The sequence below is a fragment of the Aquarana catesbeiana genome, linkage group LG01, assembly GCF_042186555.1.
Source record: "Aquarana catesbeiana isolate 2022-GZ linkage group LG01, ASM4218655v1, whole genome shotgun sequence".
Taxonomy (NCBI): Eukaryota; Metazoa; Chordata; class Amphibia; order Anura; family Ranidae; genus Aquarana; species Aquarana catesbeiana.
Genome location: NC_133324.1, coordinates 317,045,475 through 317,059,351, shown reverse-complemented (window position 1 = coordinate 317,059,351; position 13,877 = coordinate 317,045,475). Strand labels below are relative to the sequence as shown.

At 41.2% G+C, this 13,877-nt stretch overlaps 1 protein-coding gene across 1 annotated transcript in view; it reads right to left on the bottom strand.

Annotated features, from left to right (window-relative positions):
• Positions 1-13,877, bottom strand: part of UBE3B (ubiquitin protein ligase E3B) — a 94,444-nt gene that overhangs the window by 37,494 nt on the left and 43,073 nt on the right. The window contains exons 10-14 of the mRNA XM_073629793.1: positions 7,215-7,297; positions 5,354-5,459; positions 5,151-5,271; positions 2,139-2,316; positions 1,632-1,801 (exon numbers count right to left, since the gene is read on the bottom strand). Of these exons, the coding sequence (XP_073485894.1) occupies positions 1,632-1,801; positions 2,139-2,316; positions 5,151-5,271; positions 5,354-5,459; positions 7,215-7,297 (658 nt within the window). The remainder of the gene's footprint in view (positions 1-1,631; positions 1,802-2,138; positions 2,317-5,150; positions 5,272-5,353; positions 5,460-7,214; positions 7,298-13,877) is intronic.

The window sequence follows — 13,877 nt, the reverse complement described above, 5'->3', positions numbered from 1 at the left end:
TACTAGCCACAATAACACTTATTTGTGTCCAATGAGAAAAATATTAAAGCCTATGACATATTAGGCACCAGCTATAACAATGTGCAGTGACAATCAGTTTAACAAAGCAACTGTAATTAATCATTGAAGTGTCACTAAACCCACAGCATAAAAAACTATCCATAAATGCTGTATTACATGCTGTTCATACTCACTCAGTCACTATGAGATTTGTTTTCTGTATTCTGCAAAAAAACTGATTGATCCTGCTGCTCTCTATCTCCACCTTCTGTTCATGTCCCCAATTCAGCTTGGGATTTTGCAGCTGTGGTGGCAACTCTGCACATGCTCAGTGAGTTTCTATGCTGAGCATTTCCTTCCCCGTTCACATCTGAGCAGCCCATGTGACTATAGAGTCACACATGTGGGAGTATACAAAGTAGTAAATGGCAGCCCACTCCCTCCCTTATCATTCATGCCCACTAAACACAATGGGGGTGGCATAATACATGTAGACTGATGGAGGTTTCCACTCCCTCTTGTTCTAAGACACAGGCTGGAGGGATGCGACACAGCCTGTGACTGGAAGAAATCCACTTACACCATGGTATTGCCAAAAAATAATAAAGATTTTATTTGAAATATATATTTGTATGACAATTTAAAACCATTTATTGATACTATTTATTTACTTTTACTCTGATTTTCTTTTTTTTTATTAAAAACATGTGACCAACAGCAGAGGACTAGAAGCTCCTCCTGCTTATGTTTCCCTGCAGACAAGCTGGGTAATGTGACAGCTGTATATTGATTAGGAAAAAGGTGCTTGGATGTTTTTTTTTATTAAAATAATTACAGTGCCATCATCTACATACTGAAATAGAAGGGACAATGTAAATTAAACAGTGTGTGTTTAGTATCACTTTAAATGGAAACTGTAATGCATTCGTATTAAGTACAAATTTTAAGTTATTTTCAGATATTTACTGAAAGTATTTATATGAGGGAGTTCACATTTTTACTGACATGGTGTTCCATATTAATAATATAGTATTTAATGTGTACATATTGCCCCTAGTGGTTATAGCTGGATCCATCATCAGCATCACTGCTCAATGACTGCACCTAAGCTCAGTTATCTTTATTCAGGTTATGTTCCCCTAAGCATCTTGCCAACATATGTGTGTTGCGGAGCACATAACGCATGGTAACAAACTACCTCACATTACAATAAATAGTGCATGCAGGTTTGTGGTGCATATTGGTGCGCACACACCACAACTGTGTAAACCCAGCCTAAGGGGGTGATTTACTAAAACCAAAGAGTGCAAAATCTGATGCAGCTGTGCATAGAAACCAATCAGCTTCCATTTTATTTTGTCAAAGCTTAATTGAACAAGCTGAAGTTAGAAGCTGATTGGCTACCATGCACAGCTGCACCAGATGTTGCCCTCTCCAGTTTTAGTAAATCAACCCCTAACAGTCTATTCTTTTCAGCCAGCCTTTTTTCCATGCCCTGAGATGGGTCATTAGGTAGTGCTATTCAGCAGGAAGGAAATCCTACATATTAAATATGCAAATCTGAGTGCCTCCATTTACAGTTATATTTATAAAGTATAAGCTAGAACCTCTTCCTTTAATAGTGAACATACTTTTCATGGGCAGATTGTTCTGCGGGGATGAGCTTGGAGTGGCCACAATAGACATCTCCTGATTTTCAGCAAGCTTCTTGCTAAGAACTTCCCGAAACAATATGCGGATCATATGGACACCCCACAAGTGCTGAAGCTGCTTGGTAAGTAAAGGCATTGACTCATTGAGACTGGAAAAAATATGCAGGAAAAAATTTGAGTGCCATTAGACAATTAAAAGTCATTGATTTTAACAGGAAAAATGGAGTTGAATTGCAAAAGGAAAGGAAGAAACAAAACAACTGAACGGATGCAAAATAAAAGACCAAAAGGAGGAGAAAAAGTCAATGTCATCGAGGTATGAGTGCAAGGGTGGCAAAAAAGGTAAATGGGATGGGAGAATAAGGAACCAAAAGTAGAAGAAGGTTAGTAAGAAAAAAAGGACAACCTCCAAAATACCCATCTTGTTTGTTTTTCAAAATAGCTATTATTTTATTATAGCTTGAAACTTTTTATAAAACAACATACCCATAGTCAACAGTCTGAGAGAACCAGCCAAGCACAGGGTGCCAGTGTGTGAGATTAGATTTCTTCTGCGATACATACTGCTGACAGTATGATAACATCTGGGTGAGGACACTAACAAAGTGACCAGTTTCTTCTTCCAGCACCTTCTCAGTAAGGTGTCCAAGGTGAATGAGGTTACCTATAAAAATTGGAGGCGTTACTGATCTGAATTAGATGGGAAAGTCAAGAAAAAAAAAAAAAAAAAAAGGATAAAGGCAATTTCAGTAAAACTTTGCCTACCTGCTGATAGCTAATAAGGATGAAAAAATAACTCCCCCCTAAGGGTATATTTAGATGTGTACCTAAATCTCCCTATTCCTTTGTTGCACAATCGACATTCAGGATTGTGCCTCAGAGGCTACTGACAGACGGTAAGGAAGTGATGTAACGCCTGGTCAAAGCCTGTTTCAACCCAATTTGTGCTGACAAAAATGAGTGTTGCAAGCCAGCTGATCGCTACATGTTGGGTAAACTTTGCCGTGGGCCTGAAGCATCGTGACTGCAGCAGGTAAACACTGTAGTCCGCTGCCTACTGCAGCTTAAGGGAAGATGTGTGGCAGGAGGCAAATATGGGGCTACACCATGCATTTTATGCCTTCCCCCCAACCGCACATGTAAATGAAGCACAAAGATCTCCACTAATTACTTTCTTGTTTTATCAGTGCAGTTCTATATATATATAACAATACATATTTTTTTTAGTTTGACAAGAATGTTATGATGTAGTTACATTGATTTATGGTTCTGTTATTTAGAATGTTTACTGGGGGGGGCAGAACATTGGGACAGTGGTATGGACAGGAAAATATATAAGCTAATCTCAAAGAAGGATGGAAGCAGAGTGGACAGGCACACATAAAAAGTGAACTCATTTTAAACCAGGGCTATAGAAGTACAGAAGAATAGATCAATATTGTTAAAAACAGACATATAAGAAAAGAGCACTAAGTGGTCCGATAATAGGTTCAGAAGGCGTAGGGGCGAGAGTGGATAGCATAGTGTACAGAGGAGAGTCTCAGAAGAACAGTAGCATATGAGTGATGCAATCACAGTAGATCCAAATGGCCATGATATGAGCAGGAGGGAGCTGAATGTCACTGCACGACATTGGCCCAGAGATAAAAGCAGGTTAGGGGGCATGAAAAAGGTAATGATGGGATGCAAATGACTGGAACACACAATAGAAAAGGGCCGCTTTTGACCCGAAGACAAATGAGCTGACAACACCATGGTGGATTTGGAGATTATGAGATATAAGGGCTGGAGAATAATATGGGAAAATGAAGGAAGATGTTTCAGAAGCGTAGGAATGTAGCCCAGCACAGGATCATACAGGGATGGACATAATAGAAAACATGGGGAAACACACAGGGCTGTTTCTGACCTGTAGACAATTTAGCTGATGACAGCTAAATTGAAGCTTATGCTGTGGGGGCTGGAGAAAGATATGGGAACTGAAAAAAAGATGTCAGAAGCCTAGGCTATAAAACTGCAGGGTGTGGTCAAACATAGGACTTTTTGGGGAAGAGACCTGACCTCCCTAAATTTAATTTGCAGGTTAGAAGGCAAACAGTTGTGGGTAATGTTTAACGGTTTTGCTGCCACCGATGTTAGCAGAGGCATGAGGTGTTACACTAATGGCTACTGTGAACAGTGTGTACATTTTTCAGCAGCTGGGCCGACAGACCCCTGAAACATGCCTTTCCCCCAAGCATGGCTCCCTAGGCTCCGCTATCCCTGCGCTTCCAGGACCAGCATGGCGTGTGTCACTGGGTAGCTGGGTGAGGGGGAGACCAGGGAACATCTAGCTAAAATAAACCCGGAAGCGACATGTATTATTAAAAAGTCTAAAAAAATTGTTGCAGCCAAGTACATAAACAACTCCCTCCCCCTCATAAATACAAACGCAAATGCATGCAGCGTGGGCACCTACACGTGAAAACGCAAATTGCACTACACATGTTACATATTGCCATGCATGCCAGACTGAAAGCAATAATTCTAGGGCCATTATCCATGGTTAATGCTAAGTTGATGACCTGTAGGAGCTTTTAAAGCTTTGCCTATGTGCAATATTAGGTACCAAAGATTGTCACTGTTTCAAGGGCACACACAATTTTAATGCTTGACATGCTGGACATCCATTTACTTGTCACAACCTCATCTTTTACATTTTACCAAATAATGGGTAATGCATTGCATTTGTGTGCACTAAAAATAACTGTGTAGTGTAATTTCTTTTTTTACAAAAAAACTTGCATTCAGTTTTCATTTTTGGAAAAACTAATATTTTATTCTCCGAGGGTGTGGCTTTCAGGAAACATATAATTTGCAAAAATATTAAATGACTTTTTGAGATAGTGGAGCAAAAAGGTAAAAAAAAAATGCAGTAAAGAAGATTGCTAGCAGGAGTAGAGAAGCTCTGAGGGCACAGAGAGGGATATCATAAAATGACGGGAAAAGCACACAGCAAGCTGGTACAGAAGAGAACCTGAAAAAGTCTAGAACAGAAAATACATGGGCCAACAGAAATTAGATACAGAAGGATTGGAGTAAATACTAAGCACAACACAGTAGGAAGAAAAGGCGGCATGAAAATAGAAGAACGCAAGGCTGCAAAGCTTCAATGGACACAAAAAAGGCACCCATTCTGACGGGAGAAAAGGCCACAGAGAAGACCACAATTAAGTTACAGTGAGCTGGCATGGAGATGCTATCTAAAAACAGAATATGGAGAAGAAAGGAGTGCTAATGGAATGTATATATTGCCATTAACATGTGGGAGAAGGAGTGCTAACACTGGAGGAAAGCACACAGCATAAAGCAGAGTAGCAAGGATGGACCACAGACTTGGAGTGTGGATAAGTCACAGTGAAAGTGACAAGGAGAGAACTGACCAACAAAAAACTAGTAGGAGGTTGTGCATGCTCTGTAAGTGAAAACAGTTACTGACACATGTCAAATGACCATTACCTAGCAAGCACAGAGTGTGGCTTCCTTCCAGACAAACGCATACATCTCTGCATTGCTCTTCCCGACTCAGGAACAAAATGAATTTATGAAAGAGTCCATTAGATTCTATTACAGCCATCCGCTATAGTGAAAAACAAAGTAACAAAAGTAAATATCACTTTATTTTTTCATTTATATTTTTCCTGTATGTTAGTAGGACTTACATCTGGAGTGAGGATAGAGAGGTGCGCAATCAGAGCTGGAACTGACATTATGTGGATCAGGAATGAGCGGAGAAGATTGTCAGAAAACTGAGCAACCACTACAGGACTAGAAAAGATTAAAGATAAATATGTTACTATAACAATTAAAGGAGAAATTTGGGGTTGCAAAAAATAAATAAAACACACACACTCACCTCCACACAAAGCTGCAGCTGTACCATGTTAGCTCTAAGACAGGAAACTGAGGGATCACATGATCGTTGATTGCTCAGTTCACCTTTTGCTCAGAGCAGAGAGCAGCGACTGTCAGTCACTGCACTCCTCTCTGCTCCTCCAGTGCCCACTGGAGTGCAGGGCTGGAGAGGGGAGCCAGCTGTCAATCAGGCAACTGGATGGATCCCTGCAAAATGGTTCTTTCCAGAGCCTGGATTGGCTCCGTCACATCAGGCTATAGCTGCTGTCTTCCGATTCTGGGTCACAGGAGAGCAAAAGTAAGTACAGCAGTGTGACCCACAAGATAAATATGGCCAAAAAAGCTAGGATACATACAGTAGATAGACAGGCAGATAGATAATAAGATTGGATTATAATGTCAACATTAGTCTCATTTATATCTTATTAATGCTGCATGCTCTGATCAAACCAAAATTTTCCAACAAGCCATGGCCAAGGAACGGCCATAAATGGATCGAAATTCAGCCAGTCCCTGCTGAACCGGCTGAATTTCAATCCATCTACGGAAAGCTTTAGATTAATGGACTTACCAAGTTCTTGCCCCAGAGGCAAAGTGCTGCATGAATAGCTGAACAAAACTCATGTTTCATATTATTACCATCACATCAATGTAATAGCTTCTAGGTTACCTTTTAAATATAAAATAATATTGCCCTGTCCTAAAATTAAATGATCAATAGATTCAACAGGACTGACAATGTTGTGTAAATACAATCGGAAGACAGGTGTAGGAAATGGACTGGACAGTGTACATACAACTGAAGGATATGGGGGTGGGTTATTAAACTGTGTATATTACAACTTACCTGTTGATCCACTCAATAGGTTGGCTGCAATTCGATGTGGAATTTTAAACATTTTCCAAAATCTGCAGCCAACTCTTTTTCTCTCTCCGGGTGTCTAAGTCAATGGCTTGCGTGATGCCAGTGCAAAGAGCCCTAGCTGCTGGTTCTAAGTATGCGTAGCACTGGATCAGTCCGGTCCAGAGGTGAGTAGCATTTACAAACTCCACTAACTCTCCAAACTCTACATTCTTATGCCCTGTACACACGGTTGGATTTTACGACGGAAAATGTGTGATAGGACCTTGTCGGAAATTCCGACTGTGTGTGGGCTCCATCACACATTTTCCATCGGAATTTCCGACACACAAAGTTTGAGAGTTTGCTAAAAAATTTTCCGACAACAAAATCCGTTGTCGGAAATTCCAATCGTGTGTACACAAATCCGACGCACAAAGTGCCACGCATGCTCAGAATAAATTAAGAGACGAAAGCTATTGGCTACTGCCCCGTTTATGGTCCCGACGTACGTGTTTTACGTCACCGCGTTTAGAATGATCGGATTTTCTGACAACTTTGTGTGACTGTGTGTATGCAAACAAATTTGAGCCAACATCCGTCGTAAAAAATCTATGGATTTTGTTGTTGGAATGTCCGATCGTGTGTACAGGGCATTCGTTTTCAGAGTAAAAAATAAAGGCCTTAAAAAAGCATAAAGTGATGGAATTGTTTCAAAGTTAAACTGTGTTAATATATTGTAGAAGTAACCACAGGTACAAATTAATGCCTACAGCTTAACATCCAGTAAACAGTTGACAAAAACACAAGAAACATATCAATCTTACCGCAATGCTAGGGAAAATAAGGCGGTTAAAGTGGCTTTGGAGAGAGATGGGCGTGATCGTGCCAGGCCATTAGTGAGAAGGATCTGCAAGTAAAAATCCATACATCATTTTGTTTGCTACACTACTGTTTCAATTACCTACAATGGCTTACATTTGCAATCAAATGGAAATAAATATTATGCCTTATAATTTCAATGACTAGCTTAAACCTGAACTCCAGCTTTACCTTCAGCCTTGCACAGGTTTGCAGGCTCCTTTTCTGAATTCAATGCACACTGAGTTTTTACAGCCCTTTCCCACCCTGCCCGACTGTCTTTGGTCCTTTTTATTAATTGGCTTTTAGTTTTAAACATGAGGATTTAGCATCACACGACTGCCCCGGCCCACCCCTTTAATTAACTGGATTTTAATTTCAAACACGGGAATTCAGCATCACACGTGGGCCTTACCTACGACAGTGTTTATGAAAATGCAGTCTGTTGGGTCTTAAATAAGATGTGTAATGCAAAAAGGTAAAGTTTTTATTCAAAAATGTAATTAGCATGGTGATAAAGGGGGAGGGTGGACCCAGGGAAGAAGAAATATACAGTCAGGTCCATAAATATTGGGACATCAACACAATTTTAAACTTTTTGGCTCTATACACCACAACAATGGATTTGAAATGAAACAAATAAGATGTGCTTTAACTGCAGACTTTCAGCTTTAATTTGAGGGTATTTACATCCAAATCAGGTGTAGGAATTACAACAGTTTGTATATGTGCCTCCCACTTTTTAAGGGACCAAAAGTAATGGGACAGATTACCAATCATCCATCCAACTTTCACTTTTTAATACTTGGTTGCAAATCCTTTGCAGTCAATTACAGCCTGAAGTCTGGAACGCATAGACATCACCAGACGCTGGGTTTCATCCCTGGTGATGCTCTGCCAGGCCTCTACTGGCAGTTCCTGCTTGTTCTTGGGGCATTTTCCCTTCAGTTTTGTCTTCAGCAAGTGAAATGCATGCTCAATCGGATTCAGGTCAGGTGACTGACTTGGCCATTGCATAACATTCCACTTCTTTCCCTTAACCACTTAAGGACCAGCCTCGTTTTGAAATTTAGGTGTTTACATGTTTAAAACAGTTTTTTTTGCTAGAATATTACTTAGAACCCCCAAACATTATATATTGTTTTTTTTTCCTAACACCCTAGAGAATAAAATGGCGGTCATTGCAATACTTTTTTTCACACCGTATTTGCGCAGTGGTCTTACAAGCGTGCTTTTTTTGGAAAAAATTAACTTTTTTGAATAAAAAAATAAAACAACAGTCAAGTTAGCCCAATTTTTTTTATATTGTGAAAGATAATGTTACGCCGAGTAAATTGATACCCAACATGTCACACTTCAAAATTGCGCCCGCTCACGGAATGGCGTCAAACTTTTACCCTCAAAAATCTCCATAGGCGACGTTTAAAAAATTCTACAGGTTGTATGTTTTGCGTTACAGAGGAGGTCTAGGGCTAGAATTATTGCTCTCTCTCTAACGATCGCGGTGATACCTCACATGTGTGCTTTGACCACCGTTTTTATATGCCGGCGCTACTCATATATGCGTTCGCTTCTGCGCGCGAGCTCGTCGGGACGGGGCGTTGAAAAAAAAATTTTTTTTCTTATTTATTTTATATGTTTTTGTTTATTTTTACACTGTTTAAAAAAAAAATGTGTCACTTTTATTCCTATTACAAGGGATGTAAACATCCCTTGTAATAGAAAAAAGCATGACAGGTCCTCTTAAATATGAGATCTGAGGTCAAAAAGACCTCAGATCTCATATTTACACTAAAATGCAATAAAATCAAAAAAAAGTCATTCAAAAGAATGACATTGAAAAAAATACGCCTTTAAGGCGGAAGTGACGTTTTAATGTCGCTTCCGCCCTGCAGTGTCATGGAGACGAGTGGGCGCCATCTTCCCCTCACTCGTCTCCATGCACAGCTAGAGGACAGACGCGATCGCCTCCGCCGCTACCGACGGCTCCGGTAAGCGGCAGAGGGCACCAGATCGCGGCGGGAGGGGGGAGCCCTCTCCCGCCACCAATAAAAGTGATCTTGCAGCAAATCCACCGCAGAGACCACTTTTATCTTGTAGCCAACTGCCGCACGAAAACGGGGATACCGGGATTATGGCAGCTAGCTGCTGCCATAACCATGATATCCGCCGGCAAAGTTAGGACGTATATGTACATGCGGCGGTCGGCAAGTGGTTAATAAACTCTTTGGTTGCTTACACAGTATGCTTCGGGTCATTGTCCATCTGCACTGTGAAGCGCCGTCCAATGAGTTCTGAAGCATTTTGCTGAATATGAGCCAATAATATTGCCCGAAACACTTCATAATTCATCCTGCTGCTTTTGTCAGCAGTCATATCATCAATAAATACAAGTGAACCAGTTCCATTGGCAGCCATACATGCCCACCCCATGACACTACCACCACCATGCTTCACTGATGAGGTGGTATGCTTTGGATCATTAGCAGTTCCTTTCCTTCTTCATACTCTTCTCTTCCCATCACTCTGGTACAAGTTGATCTTGGTCTCATCTGTCCATAGGATGTTGTTCCAGAACTGTGAAAGCTTTTTTAGATGTTGTTTGGAAAACTCTAATCTGGCCTTCCTGTTTTTGAGGCTCACCAATGGTTTACATTGTGGTGAACCCTCTGTATTCACTCTGGTGAAGTCTTCTCTTGATTGTTGACTTTGATACACATACACCTACCTCCTGGAGAGTGTTCTTGATCTGTGAAGGGTGTTTTCTTCACCAAGGAAGAATTCTTCGGTCATCCACCACAGTTGTTTTCCGTGGTCTTCCGGGTCTTTTGGTGTTGCTGAGCTCACCGGTGCGTTCTTTCTTTTTAAGAATGTTCCAAACAGTTGATTTGGCCAAACCTAATGTTTTGGCTATCTCTCTGATGGGTTTGTTTTGTTTTTTCAGCCTAATGATGACAGCAACAGATTCAATGCAAACAGCACACTTGAAATGAACTCTGGACCTTTTATCTGCTCTATGTAAATGGGATAATGAGGGAATAACACACACTTGGCCATTGAACAGCTGAGCAGCCAATTGTCCCATTACTTTTGGTCCCTTAAAAAGTGGGAGGCACATATACAAACTGTTGTAATTCCTACACCTTTCACCTGTTTTGGATGTAAATATCCTCAAATTAAAGCTGAAAGTGTGCATCTTGTTTGTTTCATTTCAAATCCATTGTGGTGGTGTATAGAGCCAAAAAGATTAGAATTGTGTCGATGTCCCAATATTTATGGACCTGACTGTAAGCAGATTAAACATCATCTTTAAAAGAATGAACATATTCAGGCCCTGTTGGATAACAAACCTAAAGTCTAAATTTACCTAAAACAAAACAAATTCAGGACAAGGGACATTACTTACCTTACCTACAGTGATATGTGTCTCTTGTAATTCTGTGTCCTCCTTTTGCTGAAATCTTCCTCCTCCAATGCCTCCACTGCACCGCAAGATTACGTCGGTTAAGAGAAAGGGGCTGTGACCAGCCCTCAAAACTCCCAACTATGCCTGCCCTTTCTGCCCAGTTGCTCCATTCATAGAAATGTTTACTACAGCTTCTATGAATGAAACGGGATCTGTGACTGGAGGGGGCAGATCTGTCAATCATCTGCCCGTCCTCCATGTATAGATTACGTTCAAGGAGGACACAGCAGCATAAGGGAAACATCTCACTGAAAGTAAATTATGTCCCTTGCGCTGATTTATCTTTTTTGTTCTAGGTAAATGTAGACTTTATTAAAGGTGGCAAAATATTAAAGACATGGAATAGCGGGGTCAGGGTACTATAATAATGTACTTTATTAAATATGATCAGATTAAGGTTTTAACTGCTTCTAGTTACTCTCGACTGCTGGAAGCTAAACAGTTATAATTAGCACTAGAAGGGTGTTTATGTAAGTGACATGTTTGGTAGGAATTATTATTCAGTACAGAACTGTATGGTCAAAATTTAAAATCATTATATTCTGATCTACATTTATTTTCAATTATTTCCAGCCTACTCCTATTATGCTGATAGATCTTGAAGTTTGCAACTTTGTGAAGAATTCCACACATTTACTACCTTGAATTCTGTGAGTCGCATTCACTATGGCCTGTGAATATGCACCACTGTTATTGTCTGCCTCCTGAACTGCAGGAGGTGCTGAGAGTAGGCAACAGAGCCAGTAAAGGAATCATAGTCTGCAGGTAGCAAGGCATCATGGGTTATTTAGTCCTTAGAATTTGAAAGTAAATCAAAGGATCGAGCAGAGAAGAAGCTGCAAAGCACACAGGAAAATCATCCCCTTGTCCCCAAGTAAAACCAGAAAGGGTTTCTTGCAGGATAAGGCCACCAATTCAGAAACAATTTGGAGTTAATGGCCACAGGCAACACCAGCTTGTGGGGCAGAGTAGAGAGAATGTCTCTAAATGGGTTCAATCAACAATTTCTGAAGTGCAGAGAGAACTAGATTTATATCTCATTGAGTCAAAAGAGAACAGACAGGAGGAGCTACATAGGAGACCCCCCTGTGCAAAGGTCTTAAAGAGTGAGAGGCCAATGGTCTGTGATACAGAATACACGTAGAAAGGGCAGAAAGTTGATCCTCAATAGTGCTCACAGCCAAACTTTGGCACACACCCAGATGTGGCAAGAGGAGAATTTGTCACATGGATAAACTGCTGAGGTGAATGCCCTGAGACTCACACTAAGTGAAGTATGCCTTTCACGTCAGATGATATATCTTGGGGAAAATAGACTTCTCAGCTTTTAGCATTATAGAAATCACAGATTCAGAAATGCCCCTGTCCCTCAGATCCTGGGCGTCAAAAGCCATGCCAGCGGCCATAAAGCAAAATGGCAAATTGGTCACTGGGAAAGAAGATCTTAATAATCTGGTGGTGCCCATGGAGCGTCATGATACCACATCTGCAGGGGCCAGTCCAGAGCAATGAGGATCACTAGAAAAGCTCCCTCTCAATCCTGCAAAGCAGATGAGGAAGAAATTTCAGGAGATGAAATGCATAAATCAAGATGCACTGATTCCATAAAGCCACCAAAGCACCAACTGCTTCAGCTAAAGGATCCCTGTACCTAAAGACAAACCTTTTCAGTTTGCTGTTGAAGTCAGGACGCTTTCCCTTCAACTGAGGTCTCAGGAACATCTCCTGGGTCCAGGCATTGCCAGCTGTTGAAATCTGTCTGCTAATTATCTATGCCTGGAATGTACTGAGCTAACAAGGCTGAAATGTGATGTTGCTTCACCGACTCCACAGCTAGATTCCTAAGCCACCGCGGCAGAGACAACGTGGGCCTTAGCAACAAATGAACCAGTCTTTCCAGTGACTTTATCAGCTTATCCCACAATGACATAGTGTTCTTATGCAGAGATCTGAAGTGAAACAGTGCAAATAGAACTTTCTTGAAGGAGGCTACCACTAGTCTTAGGACTTTCATGCAAAAGCGGAGAGTTGGACGATTCCTACACTGGAGAGTTTTAATCTGAGCCTGTAACAGAGTGGGGGACAGGGAGCAAACTCTAGTTTGTAGCCCTGGAATACCAGCTCCTGCACTCAAGTGTCTGAGATACAAGCTGCCCAAACAACCGCAAAGGTTAACAAAAAAAACTCTGGAAAGTGGGGGCACACCTTCCTGTTGAGGAAGGCTTGTATGAAGATTTGGCAAACTTTGAAAGACCTTGTGGGTGGACTTGGAGCCAAGCTTGGGAGGTCCAGATGTGGAGGGTGAGGAAGTGAAGAACAGGAAAGGGATGTTTAACATTCAGAAAAGGAGAAGACTTTGCACTCTATCCCTTAGACTTCTTCCAGTGAAGCAGGTGGGTGTTCTTGCCACCAGCAGCATCCTTGATATTATTATTAAGAGCCAGTCTGAAGGGACATTTTCTCTCGAAGGCCATGCGTATCAGAGGTTTTTTACACAAGCATTGTACAGTCCAGCATTTTAGCCAAACATGAAACACATGCAGGAAATGAAATGAGAGGCTTCCTGCAAACTGTCACAACTAAATTTTAACACTACAGATATCTGCTTAATAAGCAAGGGACCAACCGCAGCAGTTCTTGAAAACAGGCGCATGCTGTACTGGAATACTGAAAAAGGAAGCGTCTTGTTAAGGCAGGACAAATAACATGGCTGAATCCACAGTGGGAATGGACCACTTCTGTACAAAATTATCACTAGATACAAGGCTAATAAGTACTTGGAGGCAGCAAATAGCTTATCGGGATGCTTTCACTCTCCAAATAGTCCAAATAGATGGAAAAGCAAGGTGCAAAGGGAAAGTCTTTATGCCCTTAAGAGTTTTAAATGACCCAAGGCTGTATATAGCACTGGTGGAAACAGGCTGATCCTCTAGTTTCAGAGTGGTGCACACTGCATTCATCGAGAGCCAGAAAGGTCTACTTTAACTTGGGAGTAATTGCAGTAGACTGAGTCGTCACGGGTAATCTGATCAGTCAAGGACTCAGAATCAGACAAAGTCTCTGCAGCTGATGGCTTGGAAGGTGCTAAGGCTGCAGGTTAATCAGATAGAAAATCTGTAGGAGAGGGCACACTTGCAGCCTTTGCGATCAGAGTCAGCGAAAA